A 20,223-nucleotide genomic window follows, 5' to 3' on the forward strand; every position below is an offset into this window, starting at 1 on the left:
TTGAAAATTACTCTCTCCAAAAATAAGTCTCTCACTGTTGCCGCCTGCTACCGACCCCCCTCAGCTCCCTGTGCCCTGGACACCATTTGTGAATTGATCGCCCCCCATCTAGCTTCAGAGTTTGTTCTGTTAGGTGACCTAAACTGGGATATGCTTAACACCCCGGCAGTCCTACAATCTAAACTAGATGCCCTCAATCTCACACAAATCATCAAGGAACCCACCAGGTACAACCCTAACTCTGTAAGCAAGGGCACCCTCATAGACGTCATCCTGACCAACTGGCCTTCCAAATACACCTCCGCTGTCTTCAACCAGGATCTCAGCGATCACTGCCTCATTGCCTGTATCCGCTACGGAGCCGCAGTCAAACGACCACCCCTCATCACTGTCAAACGCTCCCTAAAACACTTCTGTGAGCAGGCCTTTCTAATTGACCTGGCCCGGGTATCCTGGAAGGACATTGACCTCATCCCGTCAGTTGAGGATGCCTGGTCATTCTTTAAAAGTAACTTCCTCACCATTTCAGATAAGCATGCTCCGTTCAAAAAATGCAGAACTAAGAACAGATACAGCCCTTGGTTCACTCCAGACCTGACTGCCCTCGACCAGCACAAAAACATCCTGTGGCGGACTGCAATAGCATCGAATAGTCCCCGCGTTATGCAACTGTTCAGGGAAGTCAGGAACCAATACACGCAGTCAGTCAGGAAAGCGAAGGCCAGCTTCTTCAGGCAGAAGTTTGCATCCTGTAGCTCCAACTCCAAAAAGTTCTGGGACACTGTGAAGTCCATGGAGAACAAGAGCACCTCCTCCCAGCTGCCCACTGCACTGAGGCTAGGGAACACGGTCACCACCGACAAATCCTTGATTATCGAAAACTTCAACAAGCATTTCTCAACGGCTGGCCATGCCTTCCGCCTGGCTACTCCAACCTCGGCCAACAACTCCGCCCCCCCCGCAGCTCCTCGCCCAAGCCTCTCCAGGTTCTCCTTTACCCAAATCCAGATAGCAGATGTTCTGAAAGAGCTGCAAATCCTGGACCCGTATAAATCAGCTGGGCTTGACAATCTGGACCCTCTATTTCTGAAACTATCCGCCGCCATTGTCGCAACCCCTATTACCAGCCTGTTCAACCTCTTTCATATCGTCTGAGATCCCCAAGGATTGGAAAGCTGCCGCAGTCATCCCCCTCTTCAAAGGGGGAGACACCCTGGACCCAAACTGTTACAGACCTATATCCATCCTGCCCTGCCTATCTAAGGTCTTCGAAAGCCAAGTCAACAAACAGGTCACTGACCATCTCGAATCCCACCGTACCTTCTCCGCTGTGCAATCTGGTTTCCGAGCCGGTCACGGGTGCACCTCAGCCACACTCAAGGTACTAAACGATATCATAATCGCCATCGATAAAAGACAGTACTGTGCAGCCGTCTTCATCGACCTTGCCAAGGCTTTCGACTCTGTCAATCACCATATTCTTATCGGCAGACTCAGTAGCCTCGGTTTTTCGGATGACTGCTTTGCCTGGTTCACCAATTACTTTGCAGACAGAGTTCAGTGTGTCAAATCGGCGGGCATGCTGTCCGGTCCTCTGGCAGTCTCTATGGGGGTGCCACAGGGTTCAATTCTCGGGCCGACTCTTTTCTCTGTATATATCAATGATGTTGCTCTTGCTGCGGGCGATTCCCTGATCCACCTCTACGCAGACGACACCATTCTATATACTTTCGGCCCGTCATTGGACACTGTGCTATCTAACCTCCAAACGAGCTTCAATGCCATACAACACTCCTTCCGTGGCCTCCAACTGCTCTTAAACGCTAGTAAAACCAAATGCATGCTTTTCAACCGATCGCTGCCTGCACCCGCATGCCCGACTAGCATCACCACCCTGGATGGTTCCGACCTTGAATATGTGGACATCTATAAGTACCTAGGTGTCTGGCTAGACTGCAAACTCTCCTTCCAGACTCATATCAAACATCTCCAATCGAAAATCAAATCAAAAGTCGGCTTTCTATTCCGCAACAAAGCCTCCTTCACTCACGCCGCCAAGCTTACCATAGTAAAACTGACTATCCTACCGATCCTCGACTTCGGCGATGTCATCTTCAAAATTGCTTCCAACACTCTACTCAGCAAACTGGATGCAGTTTATCACAGTGCCATCCGTTTTGTCACTAAAGCACCTTATACCACCCACCACTGCGACTTGTATGCTATAGTCGGCTGGCCCTCGCTACATATTCGTCGCCAGACCCACTGGCTCCAGGTCATCTACAAGTCCATGCTAGGTAAAGCTCCGCCTTATCTCAGTTCACTGGTCACGATGGCAACACCCATCCGTAGCACGCGCTCCAGCAGGTGTATCTCACTGATCATCCCTAAAGCCAACACCTCATTTGGCCGCCTTTCGTTCCAGTACTCTGCTGCCTGTGACTGGAACGAATTGCAAAAATCGCTGAAGTTGGAGACTTTTATCTCCCTCACCAACTTCAAACATCAGCTATCTGAGCAGCTAACCGATCGCTGCAGCTGTACATAGTCTATTGGTAAATAGCCAACCAATTTTCACCTACCTCATCCCCACACTGTTTTTATTTATTTACTTTTCTGCTCTTTTGCACACCAATATCTCTACCTGTACATGACCATCTGATCATTTCTCACTCCAGTGTTAATCTGCAAAATTGTAATTATTCGCCTACCTCCTCATGCCTTTTGCACACAATGTATATAGACTCCCCTTTTTTTCTACTGTGTTATTGACTTGTTAATTGTTTTCTCCATGTGTAACTCTGTGTTGTCTGTTCACACTGCTATGCTTTATCTTGGCCAGGTCGCAGTTGCAAATGAGAACTTGTTCTCAACTAGCCTACCTGGTTAAATAAAGGTGAAATAAAAAATAAATAAAAATATTCGCATCAAAATACGTTAATCTCTAGGAGACTGAACGCGTCTCCTTCCTGAGCGGTATGATGGCTGCGTGGTCCCATGGTGTTTATACTGGCATACTATTGTTTGTACAGCTGAACGTGGTACCTTCAGGCATTTGGAAATTGCTCCCAAGGATGAACCAGTCTTGTTGAGGTCTACGCCTGACCCACTGGAATTGTAATGCACTGAATTATAAGTGAAATAATCTGTCTGTAAACAATTGTTGGAAAAGTTACTTGTCATGCACAAAGTAGATGTCCTAACTGACTTGCCAACTATAGTTTGTTATCAAGAAATTTGTGGAGTGGTATGTGTATGTAAACTTCTGACTTTAACTCTGTGTGTGTAGGTAGGTCACTTTTTCATGCAGGATAGAAGAGGTCTTCTAGATTTCCTCATGTCGTTCTGTTTCAGTGAACATAATCAAGTGTACAATTATATTTTGCTGTCACAATACCTAACATCCCGAGACACACACACACACACACACACACACACACACACACACACACACACACACACACACACACACACACACACACACACACACAAACACACACAGCCCCAGTGTTCACCAGATAAAACATTTTCTGCCGTCCCTGAATTCCTCCAACCCCTTGATTTTGTCACTTTGTTACCACTCTCAGATCATTATGAAGGGGTCAGGAATGACCAATTACCACTTTAGGTGCCCATGCATGAAATTATTGACCCTGGTTAATGGTTCAACAAAGCTGTAAACCAGCCCTACTGTAGGCCAAGCTGAACAGTCCAATGTCCTAAAACTCCTATTGTAGTCACTCCATGGTCGGCCCTGTGGAACATACATGATTCAATAGTTTAATTGATCCACTAAAATATGGTGTTGAGTTTGTCCATTGGAGGGTGGCTTAGTCAGGCTCTTTGACAGAATGGGTCCTTTCACACGCATGAGCACGCATGCACTCACTCCATCCATCCACCCCTCCAGGCAAGAGAGAGGGCAGCTAGTGGCCCTCATCAGCCGGTGAATTAATTCAGCTCCCGCGGCAATCGCGAAAGCTCTTCCATCACACCTGAGCCCTCGTCAGGAAATGGAAAGGGGAATGAAAGACTGGGCCAAAAACAGTGGGGAGGAGAGACAAGGTGGAGGGGAGTTTTTACACCATCACTGCAGCCCTTACAAGGCCAGTGAGGTGACAAGCTCTGAATAGCTACCTGCGAAGTGGAGGAGCATGCAGGAGACAGACACATTTTAATAGTATCAGCTTCTGACTCCTTTCGAAAGTTAACATTGAGTGTATTCCGTAATCTTCGTATATTAATTTTTCCCAAGGTTAAGTCAGATGTAGTTAGTGAAGTTAGCAAACTTAGTTAGCTACGTTACCCAACATAGCTACATTTTGTTAACTTAAACAGTCACATTAGCTAATGTATTTAGCTACACTAGCTACTGTATGTTAGCTACTTTAGCTAACTAAGCTACATTATTTAACTACTACGTTAGCTAAGTAAGCTAAGGCTAGGTGTGAAAATGAAGCTTAATAAAACGGAGATCTTCTGTTTGGCTGGCTGTTTGTCTGTAGGGGAACTCCAACAGCATTGCCACGGTTGACATCTCGGTGGGCTTCGTGGGACTGGAGAGCTACGTAGAGGCCCCGGCTTTCTTCCTCACCGCCCTCAGCACGTATGCCGGGCCCCTGCTCTGGGCTGCCCACCTGGTTTGCTACCTCAGCTCAGAGAAGAGGTCAGTTACTGTACACTCAGCCCCCTCACACCAGTAAGTGTCATTAGTGATGATACATTCATAAGTTAATTCATTCGAACATCCACAGCCCAGGTACCAGCTAACCATGGGTTTATCTTTTGAGCTTGTTTGTCTTACTGTAGCAGACCAATGATGAAGTAGAAGATTTGGTAGATTGAAAGCCTTGAAACAGATGATTTAGTGCAGGGAGAACATCCATGTACTTACAACATGATGATTTAGTGCAGGGAGAACATCCATGTACTCACAACATGATGATTTAGTGCAGGGAGAACATCCATGTACTCACAACATGATGATTTAGTGCAGGGGGGACGTCCACGTACTCACAACATGATGATTTAATGCAGGGGGGACGTCCACGTACTTACAACATGATGATTTAGTGCAGGGAGAACATCCATGTACTCACAACATGATGATTTAGTGCAGGGAGGACGTCCACGTACTCACAGCATGATGATTTAGTGCAGGGGGGACGTCCACGTACTCACAACATGATGATTTAATGCAGGGGGGACGTCCACGTACTCACAACATGATGATTTAGTGCAGGGGGGACGTCCACGTACTCACAACATGATGATTTAGTGCATTGAGGACGTCCACGTACTCACAACATGATGATTTAGTGCAGGGAGGACGTCCACGTACTCACAACATGATGATTTAGTGCAGGGAGGATGCCCATGTACTCACAGGTAGCCTAGTGGTTAGAGCGTTGGACCAGTAATCGAAAGGTTGCTAAATCGAATCCCCTAGCTGACAAGGTAAAAATCTGTTGTTCTGCCCCTGAACAAGGCAGTTAACCCACTGTTCCTAGACCCTCGTTGTAAATAAGAATTTGATCTTAAATTACTTGCCTAGTTAAAGGTTGAATTACATTTTTTTTTTAATTGTGCAGGGAGGGCCCTGTCCATGTACTCACAACATTGATTCGGCCTAAAACAAGAGGCTGGTGAAACTTTCCAGTTATTCAATTGTTCATGAATGGAATTTCAACTGATTTACGGAACTGGAATGGAAACTGATTTGAGCACTTACCGTACCATAATACATAAAGACAAAAGAGGACAGTATATTCTTCCCGTCTAGCATGAGACTGCAGTGTGTAATTTTTGGGACAGGATCATAATGCAATGACAACGCCTTGGCCACATGCCAATTTATTTTGGATTCAAAACAGCAGCGCAGCAAGCTACCCCTGGATGTTATTTGGAAATGCAAAAGTGATCATCAAAGATGCAAGAGATCGCCTTGATCCGGGAACACTTTGTACATCGTTTTAACGCTTGCACCCCTAATTGATTGTCTCATTAATTCATTTGATTCCGGCAACAAGTTAGCCACCTAGAGCACAATTCAAAGAGCATACGATAAAAGAAGGTGATTATTAATACATGAGATAAGTGTTGCTACCCCGTGTCTTGAATGTACATTACAGTATGAATCACAGCACTATAAGCTAACAGTTATGGAATGGAAAAAAGAAAGGGTGGAGGATGTGGTTAATATCAAAAAGCTGTTTGTGGGTGGGTGTTTTTTTTCTTCTTTCAAGGGGCCTCTAAGCTTCTTTGTTACTGGCATCTAATTCCAATTAGGTTGAGTGATAACTAGCTCCGAAATGCAGCCGAAGCAGATCGTAAAGCCTAGTCCAACATGGGGGACCCCTTCTCCTAATGCACGCCAGCGTTTCAATAATTGATGAAAACGACCACTTTGAAGTCCTGCTCTTGGAGAGGGAAAAAGGGAATTGTGAACACACATATACTTACACTCATAAGTTTGGACACACCTACTTATTCAAGGGTTTTTCTTTATTTTTCTACATTGTAGAATAATATTGAAGACATCAAAACTATAAAATAAAACATATGGAATCATGTTGTAACCAAAAAAGTGTTAAACAAATAATTAAAATAGACACCCTTTGCCTTGATGACAGCTTTGCTCACTCTTGGCATTCTCTCAACCAGCTTCACAAGGAATGCTTTTCCAGCAGCCTTGAAGGACTTCCCACATATGCTGAACACTTGTTGGTAGCTTTTCCTTCATTTTGCAGTCTAACTCATCACAAACTATCTCAATTGGGTTGAGGTTGGGTGATTGTGGAGGCCAGATCATCTGATCCATCACTCTCCTGGGTCAAATAGCCTGGAGGTGTGTTTTGGGTCATTATCCTGTTGAAAAACAAAGGATAGTTCCACTAATCGCAAACCAGATGGGATGGAGTATTGCTTCAGAATGCTGTGGTAGCCATGCTGGTTAAGTGTGCCTTGAATTCTAAATAAATCACTGACAGTGTCACCAGCAAAGCACCCCAACAACATCACACCGCCTGCTCCATGCTTCACAGAGGGAACCACACACATTGAGAACATCTGTTCGCCTACTCTGCGTGTCACAAAGTCACGGCGGTTAGAACCAAAAATCCCAAATTTTGACTCATCAGACCAAAGGACAGATTTACACCAGGCTAATGTCCATTGCTCGTGACTAACCATCATGTCTTAAAGTAATGATGCATTGTCATTTCTCTTTGCTTATTTGAGCTGTTCTTGCGATAATATGGACTTGGTCTTTTACCAAATAGGGCTATGTTCTGTATACCACCCCTACCTCGTCAGAACACAACGGATCAGCTCAAACACATTAACAAGTAAAGAAATTCCACAAATTAACTTTTAACAAGGAACACCTGTTATTTGAAATGCGTCCCAGGTGATTACCTCATGAAGCTGGTTGAGAGAATGCCAAGAGTGTGCAAAGCTGTCATCAAGACAAAGGGTAACTTCTTTGAACAATCTAAAATCTAAAATATATTTAGATTTGTTTGACACATTTTTGGTTACTACATGATTCCATATGTGTTATTTCATAGTTTTGATGACTATTCTACAATGTAAAAAAAAATTTCAAAATAAAGAAAAACCCTTGAATGAGTAGGTGTGTCCAAACTTTTGACTGGTACTGTACATGCATTCACACACATTAATTAAAGCAGAGAAATGGGTAGAATTGTCTGTCACATCATCCCCTCTTTGACTTAGCATCATAGTGCGGATGCAGGAGAACATTCCAAATCCCATTACTCCCTGTCTCGCCCCTTGGGAGTCTGCTTCTATGTCACCGAGTTGCGTTCCGCTATGTCACGAAATGTCACCATTTGCATATCTGGGTGGCTTTTAGGACCACCCGTGGTTCTGGTGTCAAGTCAAGGACAGTCAGTTGTGCCCCGCTAACAAGAGCCACTGATATGTTGACAATTTTTGTTCTACGATGATGTTGTCTGTGTCAGATCGTAACTGTGGCCAAGTTGAGACTGGTCACCTTCTCAGTTGATGGCCCTCTTCTTTATTTTAATCAATAATATTAATGACAGGTAGTTTGTTGGTTTGTTAACTGTGAAGTTCAGCCTCGGGGACCTCATCAAACCCCCTACGTCAGCCTGTAATTTTTTATCCCTTACATATGCTCTTGCAGGAAGCCAGTTCAAGTAAAGTCCCATATTTGTAACACTGTCATAAACCAATTGATTCATCTGAGGAAACGTGCCTCACACAATCCATCCCCTCTGAGTATCTCATACATAATACGAGCAGACCGAGATTTGTAAATTCTCATTATTCACGTCCACCATCCAGCTCTGCAGTTTTCCACCAGAATGGCCCCACTCACAAAGTGCAGTTTGAGACGTCTGCGTGATAAATGAACCTCTTAGGTAGTCTGACACAATGCAGCTCATTTATAATGCACTATGCCCCATCAGCATCCACACTACAGAACCAAATACTGGAAATGGGCTTTGATCAATACCTCCCTTGTCGGGAAACCCTAAAACCACAGGGGAAGATAAAACTAAAGTTTTCATTGCTGTTGAATAGGATCTGTCTAGGGCCATGTTTTCACCGGGATAAAAGTGCTCCAAAGTAGTCAAAGCAAACAAAGAGAATTCAATAACCCCCTTTCCCAACATTTGCTACTGCAGTTCAAACATATATCCTGGTCAAATCTGTGCAGACTGCACCCAGAAATGGGAAAATACATGTGGTGCAAACGCATTGCCAGGGCTGTGTTTTTGAGTGTCAAAAGGGGACAATTCTCAAATGCTCCAGAGCTTTATAGGTGGTATCCCTTGACGCACATCCTGTATCCCACACTCCTTTACAGGCAGTCATCCCTTTTTAGTCCTGCTCCCTGGGTCATAATAGAGGGAGCGCACTGGATCAATACTAAAGCCAGCCCAAGAAGAGGACAGGAAGTAAAGGGAGAGTGGGTGGGTGTGGGACAGGCGTGAAGGTGCTTGACTAATGCCTGAACTCATTTCCAAAGAGGGGAATGCCCTTCAATTACTACCTCATCAGGGAGCTAGAGACCTTTGCCTAGGACAGGACATGAACAGACACCTAATTCGCCAGATGCCGGACAGGTCTCTCCTGCTGTAAAGGAACGGGGATGTATAGAGCTGAGAGACGTGATCTCCACAACAAAGACAAGACAAATGTCTTTCTACTGGTTATGTAGGCCTTTTATGTAATCATGTGTAGTTTTATTCATGTGCATTCCTTTAAAACGTAGATATTATGCATAATGAGTTGGATTAATCTGGATCCCTTGATTAATTACATATCTGTTGAATCAGGCCCCATTTGTGAGTAATGTGGCCTGTTCTGCATCACAACATCATTGTAATAATTACATTGTTGTGGTTTGCTACACCAGCTGTGTGTGTCTTGGCAGACCAGAGCCACAGCTGAGCACACACACTCCCAGTGCAGTCAATGCTACCTGCTACATAGGCCGCTTGTGCAGAACAGCAACACATGCCTTGAGGGTATAGTCTCTGAAGAGTACACTACACCTAATACAGTAACTTGCGTCATACGCCTCTGGTGTAGGAGTAACAGAAAAAAGTGCCTTCAGAAAATATTCACACCCCTTGACTTTTTCCACATTTTGTTGTGTTACAGCCTGAATGTGCCTGAATTTAAAATGGATTACATTTAGATTTTGTCAATGGCCTACACATAGGGGTCCTTCTGTAGCTCAGTTGGTAGAGCATGGCGCTTGTAACGCCAGGGTAGTGGGTTCGATCCCCGGGACCACCCATACGTAGAATGTATGCACACATGACTGTAAGTCGCTTTGGATAAAAGCGTCTGCTAAATGGCATATATTATTATTTTTATTATACATAATACCCAATAATGTCAAAGTGGACTGCTTTTACAAATGGTTACAAATTAATAAAAAAATGAAAAGCTGAAATGTCATGAGTCAATAAGTATTCAACCCATAAGTTCAGGAGTAAAGGTGTGCTTAACTAGTCACATAATAAGTTGCATGGACTCGCTCTGTGTGCAATAATAATGTTTAACATGATTTTTGAATGACTACCTCATCTCTGTAACCCACACATACAGTGCTGTGAGAAAGTATTTGCCTTTCAAATTTTCTCTACTTTTGCATATTGTTTTATACTAAATGTTAACAGATCTTCAACCAAAACCTAATATTAGATAAAGGGAACATGAATGAACAAAATACAACAATTACATATTTATTATGCAACAGTTATGCTACACCCAATGCCCTTGTGTGAAAAAGTAATTGCCCCCTTACACTTATTAACTGGTTGTTCTACCTTTAGGTGTCACTGTGGAGGAATTTTGGCCCAATCTTCCATGTGGAACTACTTGAACTTAGCAACATTTGTGGGTTTTCAAGAGTCAATTGCTAGTTTCAAGTCCTACCACAACATCTCAATTGGGATTAGGTCTGGATTTTTGCCGTTTTCATGTAGTCATGATTGTGTGTTTGGTATCATTGTCTTGCTGCATGACCCAGCTGAGCTTCAGCTCATAGGCGGATGGCCTGATATTCTCCTGTAGAATTCTCTGACACAGAGCAGAATTCATATACAGGTATTACCAGTGTCCAACAGGGATCTACTTTTTGTCCACTTCCCTCTTATACATGGCTCCCACTAAGAAAAATCATCTTTGAATATTGTGCCAGCTTCCACACCTATGCAGATGACATAGTTTAAAATGTATTTAGTGCTTGATCATGTTTAGTTTCTAAACCCCATTGGTTAGCTGTTCATATAGCATTGTCATTGTCAGAGTAAATGCTACAAATGTTGATGTGAGCTAAAGAGATTTGCGATAAAACATCATACATTTCAGGTCCGGACCTTTGTTTCAATACTTTTCTTCTGGCCCAAAATGTGTGTGCTATGTGCATTGATAGCTGTTTGTGAGAGTGATATAGAAGGACACATTCAGTGTGTGTCGCTAAGTACAGTAATTTCTGTTGGCACCTACATGGGGGCTTGTGTGGGTACGCTCACTGATTATGCGAACACGCAGACAAACAAACCCACAGGTGTTTGATTCAACACCTACCCTAAATTACACTACCACCCACTGCCTTAGTGCAGCTCTCAACTAGCCTTTATTTGTTTGGGAGGGATAATTTCCCAGGCTTGAAATTCCTCCCACAGAGTTTTGAGATTACCTGGCTGCAGTTCCATCTCCAGAGTTTTGAGATTACGTGGCTGCAGTTCCATCTCCAGAGTTTTGAGATTACCTGGCTGCAGTTCCATCTCCAGAGTTTTGAGATTACGTGGCTGCAGTTCCATCTCCAGAGTTTTGAGATTACCTGGCTGCAGTTCCATCCCCAGAGTTTTGAGATTACGTGGCTGCAGTTCCATCCCCAGAGTTTTGAGATTACGTGGCTGCAGTTCCATCTCCAGAGTTTTGAGATTACCTGGCTGCAGTTCCATCTCCAGAGTTTTGAGATTACGTGGCTGCAGTTCCATCCCCAGAGTTTTGAGATTACGTGGCTGCAGTTCCATCCCCAGAGTTTTGAGATTACGTGGCTGCAGTTCCATCTCCAGAGTTTTGAGATTACCTGGCTGCAGTTCCATCTCCAGAGTTTTGAGATTACGTGGCTGCAGTTCCATCTCCAGAGTTTTGAGATTACCTGGCTGCAGTTCCATCCCCAGAGTTTTGAGATCCAGAGTTTTACGTGGCTGCAGTTCCATCCCCAGAGTTTTGAGATTACCTGGCTGCAGTTTCCATCCCCAGAGTTTTGAGATTACCTGGCTGCAGTTCCATCTCCAGAGTTTTGAGATTACGTGGCTGCAGTTCCATCCCCAGAGTTTTGAGATTACCTGGCTCCCCAGAGTTTTGAGATTTCCATCCCCAGAGTTTTGAGATTACCTGGCTGCAGTTCCTCCTCCAGAGTTTTGAGATTACCTGGCTGCAATTCCATCCCCAGAGTTTTGAGATTACCTGGCTGCAGTTCCTCCTCCAGAGTTTTGAGATTACCTGGCTGCAGTTCCTCCTCCAGAGTTTTGAGATTACCTGGCTGCAGTTCCATCCCCAGAGTTTTGAGATTACCTGGCTGCAGTTCCTCCTCCAGAGTTTTGAGATTACCTGGCTGCAGTTCCTCCTCCAGAGTTTTGAGATTACCTGGCTGCAGTTCCATCCCCAGAGTTTTGAGATTACCTGGCTGCAGTTCCATCCCCAGAGTTTTGAGATTACGTGGCTGCAGTTCCATCCCCAGAGTTTTGAGATTACCTGGCTGCAATTCCATCCCCAGAGTTTTGAGATTACCTGGCTGCAGTTCCTCCTCCAGAGTTTTGAGATTACCTGGCTGCAGTTCCTCCTCCAGAGTTTTGAGATTACCTGGCTGCAGTTCCTCCTCCAGAGTTTTGAGATTACCTGGCTGCAGTTCCTCCTCCAGAGTTTTGAGATTACCTGGCTGCAGTTCCTCCTCCAGAGTTTTGAGATTACCTGGCTGCAGTTCCTCCTCCAGAGTTTTGAGATTACCTGGCTGCAGTTCCTCCTCCAGAGTTTTGAGATTACCTGGCTGCAGTTCCTCCTCCAGAGTTTTGAGATTACCTGCTGCAGTTCCATCCCCAGAGTTTTGGGTTCACCTGGCTGCAATATCCCCGTCTGAATATGGGATGAACTGTGGCTCTGTTCAGACCGACAAAGGCATTGAAATGACTCAGAGGAGTTTTCAGATGCTGTGATTGAATGTGTGTTTGTGCACATGTGTACTTGTGTGTGAAAGAGATCAAATGTGAAAGAGAGCGAGTATAAAAGGACAACGTGCAAACAGCTTGTACAGTTCTCTGTATTTCTGATTGTTTCGAATGAGAGACTGTGGGCAACCCTTTGAAGAGTGTGCAACTTGTTCTACATCTCTGCCTTTCATTTGAATTGAAAGGCTGCCGTCGAAGGTCATATCCTGTACTTTCTACATGTGCTGGCATCTATCAGCCCTATCTAAATAGACAATGAGGTCAGGCTCTTTTCAGGGGTACTAAGGAGTCGATGTCAGGCTAATGCAACCGTAAGCATTGAGACAGACGAGATACAAGTTCTCAGGTTGAAAGGCTGATTGAAAGCATGTGCCTCAAGGCTAAGAGAGATGCATTAGGATTTGTCTGAGTCCAGGCCTCGGTTCAATAGCATTTGTTTTATATCAAATACTTTAGATGTGGAGGTTAAATGTACACGTGGTGTACTCAAATCTGTGCTTTAAAACGTGACCTATGAGATGCAAACCTTCAATCCTGCGATGTCTCATGCCATTTGTTTTGTCAGGTACAGTAGGCATTTGTTCTTTTGACTGCTGGTGACATCTGTTTTTCCATTGTTCTGATTGAAAGATAATCAATCTCTCTCTCTTCTCTCCCATCATCTCTCTTCACCCTCTCTCATCTCCATCTTTCCCTTTTCTCCTCCTCTCTCCAGGAGCTCAGTGGCGGTCGGCCATGGATGCTACTGCTTGGCCCTTTTGCGGTCCGTGCCGGCGGCGGCCTACGTGGTGTTGGTCACGGCCCTGCGCTACCATCTCTTCATCTGGAGCGTCTTCTCACCCAAGCTGCTGTATGAGTCCATGCACACACTGCTCACCGCTGCAATTTGCCTCTTCTTCACCACCATGGAGCAGAGCCGCATGCCCTAGGGAGCCCACGGCCCCTGAGGGCTCTCAACTTTCAGGAAGGGGTTAAGGAGAAGGGCAAAGACTCATGGGTAATGGTGGTCCTTATACTGTCCTAGTTGACTTCTGGATGCCCCACTCCTACACTCTGAAGGAGAAGGTGGGAATGTACTGTCCACTGCACTGGACTTGTAGGACTGCAGCATTCACTTGGGTGGCAGGTAGCCTAATGTTTAAGAGCATTGGGCCATTAACCGAAAGGTTGCTGGTTTGAATCCCTGAGCAGACTAGCTGAAAAATCTGTCGATGTACCCTTCAGCAAGACACTTAACCCTAATTGCTCCTGTAAGTGGCTCTGGATAAGAGTGTCTGCTAAATTAATACAAAAATGTTCAAATTCACCTTTTGGTACGCAATATCTTTTCTCAGATGGAACTTTGTCTCTTGTATGGACTAAAGCACAACTTTTTTAGTAAGATTAAGATATTTTAAGGTGGTGGGTTCTACTGAAGTCTGTTCAGGTATTTATTGAGCAGGGCTGAAAATGGGTAATGGGGTAAATTCTATAAATCATTTCATTTGAATGTGTCATTTCATTTGAAGCACAATCTCTTGAAAATGGATTTGTATTCCTTCCTTTTGTTGTGGTATTGTTTGTTTTGTTTCTGTAGACTAGTAAGTTCTTCTGTTGACCCCCGGCTCTGTAGTACTCTATCCCAGTAGAGTAGTAAGTTCTTCTGTTGACCCCCGGCTCTGTAGTACTCTATCCCATTAGAGTAGTAAGTTCTTCTATTGACCACCGGCTCTGTAGTGCTCTATCCCAGTAGAGTAGTAAATTATTCTATTGACCACCGGCTCTGTAGTGCTCTATTCCAGTAGAGTAGTAAGTTATTCTATTGACCACCGGCTCTGTAGTGCTCTATCCCAGTAGAGTAGTAAGTTCTTCTATTGACCACCGGCTCTGTAGTGCTCTATCCCAGTAGAGTAGTAAGTTCTTCTGTTGACCCCCAGCTCTGTAGTGCTCTATCCCAGTAGAGTAGTAAGTTCTTCTATTGTCCACCGGCTCTGTAGTGCTCTATCCCAGTAGAGTAGTAAGTTCTTCTATTGACCCCCGGCTCTGTAGTGCTCTATCCCAGTAGAGTAGTAAGTTATTCTATTGACCACCGGCTCTGTAGTGCTCTATCCCAGTAGAGTAGTAAGTTATTCTATTGTCCACCGGCTCTGTAGTGCTCTATCCCAGTAGAGTAGTAAGTTCTTCTATTGACCCCCGGCTCTGTGGTGCTCTATCCCAGTAGAGTAGTAAGTTCTTCTATTGACCACCGGCTCTGTGGTGCTCTATCCCAGTAGAGTAGTAAGTTCTTCTATTGACCCCCGGCTCTGTAGTGCTCTATCCCAGTAGAGTAGTAAGTTATTTTATTGACCCCCGGCTCTGTAGTGCTCTATCCCAGTAGAGTAGTAAGTTCTTCTATTGACCCCCGGCTCTGTAGTGCTCTATCCCAGTAGAGTAGTAAGTTATTTTATTGACCCCCGGCTCTGTAGTGCTCTATCCCAGTAGAGTAGTAAGTTCTTCTATTGACCCCCGGCTCTGTAGTGCTCTATCCCAGTAGAGTAGTAAGTTCTTCTATTGACCCCCGGCTCTGTGGTGCTCTATCCCAGTAGAGTAGTAAGTTCTTCTATTGACCCCCGGCTCTGTAGTGCTCTATCCCAGTAGAGTAGTAAGTTCTTCTATTGACCCCCGGCTCTGTAGTGCTCTATCCCAGTAGAATAGTAAGTTATTTTATTGACCCCCGGCTCTGTAGTGCTCTATCCCAGTAGAGTAGTAAGTTCTTCTATTGACCACCGGCTCTGTAGTGCTCTATCCCAGTAGAGTAGTAAGTTCTTCTATTGACCCCCGGCTCTGTAGTGCTCTATCCCAGTAGAATAGTAAGTTATTTTATTGACCCCCGGCTCTGTAGTGCTCTATCCCAGTAGAGTAGTAAGTTCTTCTATTGACCCCCGGCTCTGTGGTGCTCTATCCCAGTAGAGTAGTAAGTTCTTCTATTGACCCCCGGCTCTGTAGTACTCTATCCCAGTAGAGTAGTAAGTTCTTCTATTGACCACCGGCTCTGTGGTGCTCTATCCCAGTAGAGTAGTAAGTTCTTCTATTGACCCCCGGCTCTGTAGTGCTCTATCCCAGTAGAGTAGTAAGTTATTTTATTGACCCCCGGCTCTGTAGTGCTCTATCCCAGTAGAGTAGTAAGTTCTTCTATTGACCCCCGGCTCTGTAGTGCTCTATCCCAGTAGAGTAGTAAGTTATTTTATTGACCCCCGGCTCTGTAGTGCTCTATCCCAGTAGAGTAGTAAGTTCTTCTATTGACCCCCGGCTCTGTAGTGCTCTATCCCAGTAGAGTAGTAAGTTCTTCTATTGACCCCCGGCTCTGTGGTGCTCTATCCCAGTAGAGTAGTAAGTTCTTCTATTGACCCCCGGCTCTGTAGTGCTCTATCCCAGTAGAGTAGTAAGTTCTTCTATTGACCCCCGGCTCTGTAGTGCTCTATCCCAGTAGAATAGTAAGTTATTTTATTGACCCCCGGCTCTGTAGTGCTCTATCCCAGTAGAGTAGTAAGTTCTTCTATTGACCACCGGCTCTGTAGTGCTCTATCCCAGTAGCGTAGTAAGTTCTTCTATTGACCCCCGGCTCTGTAGTGCTCTATCCCAGTAGAGTAGTAAGTTATTTTATTGACCCCCGGCTCTGTAGTGCTCTATCCCAGTAGAGTAGTAAGTTCTTCTATTGACCCCCGGCTCTGTGGTGCTCTATCCCAGTAGAGTAGTAAGTTCTTTTATTGACCACCGGCTCTGTGGTGCTCTATCCCAGTAGAATAGTAAGTTATTTTATTGACCCCCGGCTCTGTAGTGCTCTATCCCAGTAGAGTAGTAAGTTCTTCTATTGACCCCCGGCTCTGTAGTACTCTATCCCAGTAGAGTAGTAAGTTCTTCTATTGACCCCCGGCTCTGTAGTGCTCTATCCCAGTAGAGTAGTAAGTTCTTCTATTGACCCCCGGCTCTGTAGTGCTCTATCCCAGTAGAGTAGTAAGTTATTTTATTGACCCCCGGCTCTGTAGTGCTCTATCCCAGTAGAGTAGTAAGTTCTTCTATTGACCACCGGCTCTGTAGTGCTCTATCCCAGTTGCATTATATTTCTAATAGTCCTCCATACACTTATATCAATTATATAGGTTATGTAAATGATATACTGTAGATGTGTTCCAAGCTGATAGCAAGCCATACTTCCCTCCCACTTCCTGCCATAGGATACTCAGGTCGTAAGCTGTTTATTTTAATTAAACATTTTTATTTAAACTTTATTCAACTATTTCATACCCTAAATTAATATGCATACTTTTAGTTGTGTGTGTGTGGATATATATATATGTATGTATGTATGTATGTATGTATGTATGTATGTATGTATGTATGTATGTATGTATGTATGTATGTATGTATGTATGTATTTCTGTATTGCTCATTTGATTTCTAATCTAAAAATGTGTTCCAATCCACAATTGAATGTCTTCCTACTTCTGCCAGACCTGTGAAACCTAATCATTGGCAATTGGGAGCCCTTGCCCTAACACGCGAATCAAATTAGATTACAAAATGAACTAATAAATTGCTTACTTAAATTAAAGTTGTTTTCTTTCATGAAGATATCCCCTAGGAAAATGTCCCTGTGAATACTGAATGCAATTCCAATGTATAAAGCGGTTAGTTAATTTGACACAATCTGATTGGTTAACTTGTAGAACTTGAACAGAGATCCATATGCTTATAAAGGACTCTCCATGTCCAATAATAACATAAGCATATGAAGTTGCAGATTGCATGTCACACAACTTTCAATATATGATATTAGATGTGATTTATGTATGTTTTACTCACCTTAATCTAATAGCTATGTATGTGTTAAGTTATTTTGTCTTAATTTTTTGGTCAAATGTGTTTTCCTTGTGTTAGCTGTGACCACTGTGATGGGCTAATCTGCTGTATGTCTTATTTATGGCTAAATGTACAGAGATGCAGCCTTGATTCTGTAGTGGATGCAATATCTGCCATTCAGTCATGCATCTTGATTGTGGAATCTCTTTAGATTGAGAGAAATGGGGGACTATTTTAGAATTTCTAGTTTAAGAAAAATGGGGGGCTATTTTAGAATTTCTAGTTTAAGAAACATCGGGGGCTATTTTAGGTGATAATTACTAACATTTTGAGACAGCCAAGACCACAACAGCAATCTCTGCTTACTCATCCTCCCTCACCCAACAGGTTTTCAAAGAAGCTTTGTGCTGACATTTTCCCCTTATTTCTGTTAGGTGAACAATACAAAAAATGTTTTTATCAATTGCACTGTTTAAGAGAACATCCTCAAGAGGTTAAAGATTAAATTATAAAACTATAAATTATAATAAAGTATAGATTATGTAAACTTTCATATATTAAAGTATAAACATTTACTTTTTCAACTTGCACAGTTGAAACTGAAGCTCGTACCCGTGAGATCTCATTAACAGTGGAATTAAATGAGGAGTGATGAACGGTCAAGGATAATTTCCTCAACATTATGGCGCATCATTTTATCACTGGATGACATAGCATCACATAATTGGTCAGGTTATCAAAATTAACAATATTCCATTAATGTGCGTAATTAGTCAAATACATTTGAATCTATTTTTTTATTTGTATTATTATAAATATATATATATATTACATTTTCCTTTATTGTTAATTAATACATTTTTTACTTACCATTTTCGAAACCATTTGGCTGTTTTCTGGTGAGAGTTGTGACTTCATTTCTACATTAAGTTTTTAAATGTTCTGATTTTAATCACGTAAAAACTGTTTGATGGTAATCTGGATACTGTCAGACATTATTGCAGATATAAGTAGTGGAAGATCAAAGAACTGCAGAATTTTTTTAATTTTAATTTTATGATTACCCACATAATGCTCTCTATACTCCTCTGTAAACTGGTCATCCATCTCTGTATACCCGTCGCAAGACCCACTGGTTGATGCTTATTTATAAACCCCTGTTAGGCCTCACACCCTCCCTATCTGAGATATCTATTGCAGCCCTCATCCTGCACATACAACACCCGTCCTGCCAGTCACATTCTGTTAAAGGTCCCCAAAGCACACACATCCCTGGGTCGCTCCTCTTTTCAGTTCGCTGCAGCTAGCGACTGGAACTAGCTGCAACAAACACTCAAACTAGACAGTTTTATCTCAATCTCTTCATTCAAAGACTCAATCATGGACACTCTTACTGACAGTCGTGGCTGCTTTGTGTGATGTATTGTTGTCTCGACCTTCTTGTCCTTTGTGCTGTTGTCTGTGCCCAGTAATGTTAGTACCATGTTTTGTGCTGCTCCCATGTTGTGTTGCTATCATGTTGTTGTTATGTTGTGTTGCTACCATGCTGTGTTGTCATGTGTTGCTGCCTTGCTATGTTGTTGTCTTAGGTCTTTATGTAGCGTTGTGTCTCTGTTGTTGCGATGTGTGTTTTGTCTTATATTTATATTGTATTTATTTTAGATTTTTAATCCCAGGCCCCCGTCCCCACAGGAGTCCTTTTGGTAGGCCGTCATTGTAAACAAGAGCTTGTTCTTAACTGACTTGCCCAGTTAAATAAAGGTTAAATAAAAAATACTATTTCCCCAGGGCACAACGACAGTTAAACCACTTAATGTAAGCGACCCGTGGTGTCGTCTAGCCATCTCTGCACACTGTACCTGCGTCAGTTCTTATTACACATGGCTAAGCTCATCTTCCAGAGTAATCGTTCATCTCAAAATGAGAATGCTAATATTTTGACGAGAAATGTTTGCATTGTCGACCTTGGCGAAGACAAAAAAGTTTTAAAAGTTAAGCTCCTCGGCTGTGGATGTGGGGTAGAAATGGGGAGCGGGAGAAATAGATTTGCTTAAATGTTCTAATACACTCCTGAATTCTAAACCTGTACATGATAGAATATGACACAACAGCTCCAGAGATTGTTTTCTGATATTGTTTTTTTGCTATTGTGTTACATTATTTTGTTTCAAGCCATGTGGGCAGAAGAGGTGAAGGAGAGAGGATGATCCCTTTCAAATAATAGGTTGTTTTTTTATCTTTTTAGGTTTAGTTCTGTATCACTTCATGTTTCATGTCACTCCCATCTTGCTATAGAAAAATATCTTCTAACCCCTCTTCAAATAGATTGCCCATTCCTGAGCATGTCGTTTTTTGTGTAACTACTTGTGGATCAATGGTAGATTGATATGACTACACACAGATAATACAGAATATACCTCTTCTGAACTCACTTTATGACCAAATCAGAATATCGCTCTTCTGAAGCCAATAATGACCGAATCAGAATATTGCTCTTCTGAAACCGCTGATGACCAAATCAGAATTGATCTTATCTGAAACTGCTTATGACCAAATCAGAATAGAGCTCTTCTGAAACCACTTATGACCAAATCAGAATAGAGCTCTATTTTATGGCCATATCAGAGTAGAGCTCTTCTGAAACCACTTATGACCAAATCAG

The 20,223-nt window shown here is 43.2% G+C and overlaps 1 protein-coding gene across 3 annotated transcripts in view; it reads left to right on the forward strand.

The window, feature by feature from the left end:
* LOC118379987 (GPI ethanolamine phosphate transferase 2-like) overlaps positions 1-19,901 on the forward strand; it is a 129,347-nt gene extending 109,446 nt beyond the window's left edge. For all 3 annotated transcript variants that reach the window (XM_035766987.2, XM_052511832.1, XM_035766995.2), the window contains 2 exons: positions 4,506-4,666; positions 13,459-19,901. In XM_035766987.2, coding sequence (XP_035622880.1) covers positions 4,506-4,666; positions 13,459-13,672 — 375 coding nt within the window. In that variant the 3' untranslated portion in view covers positions 13,673-19,901. The remainder of the gene's footprint in view (positions 1-4,505; positions 4,667-13,458) is intronic.
* Positions 19,902-20,223: the final 322 nt, after the last annotated feature.

Source organism: Oncorhynchus keta, chromosome 4 (genome assembly GCF_023373465.1).
Source record: "Oncorhynchus keta strain PuntledgeMale-10-30-2019 chromosome 4, Oket_V2, whole genome shotgun sequence".
In the NCBI taxonomy this organism is placed as follows: domain Eukaryota; kingdom Metazoa; phylum Chordata; class Actinopteri; order Salmoniformes; family Salmonidae; genus Oncorhynchus; species Oncorhynchus keta.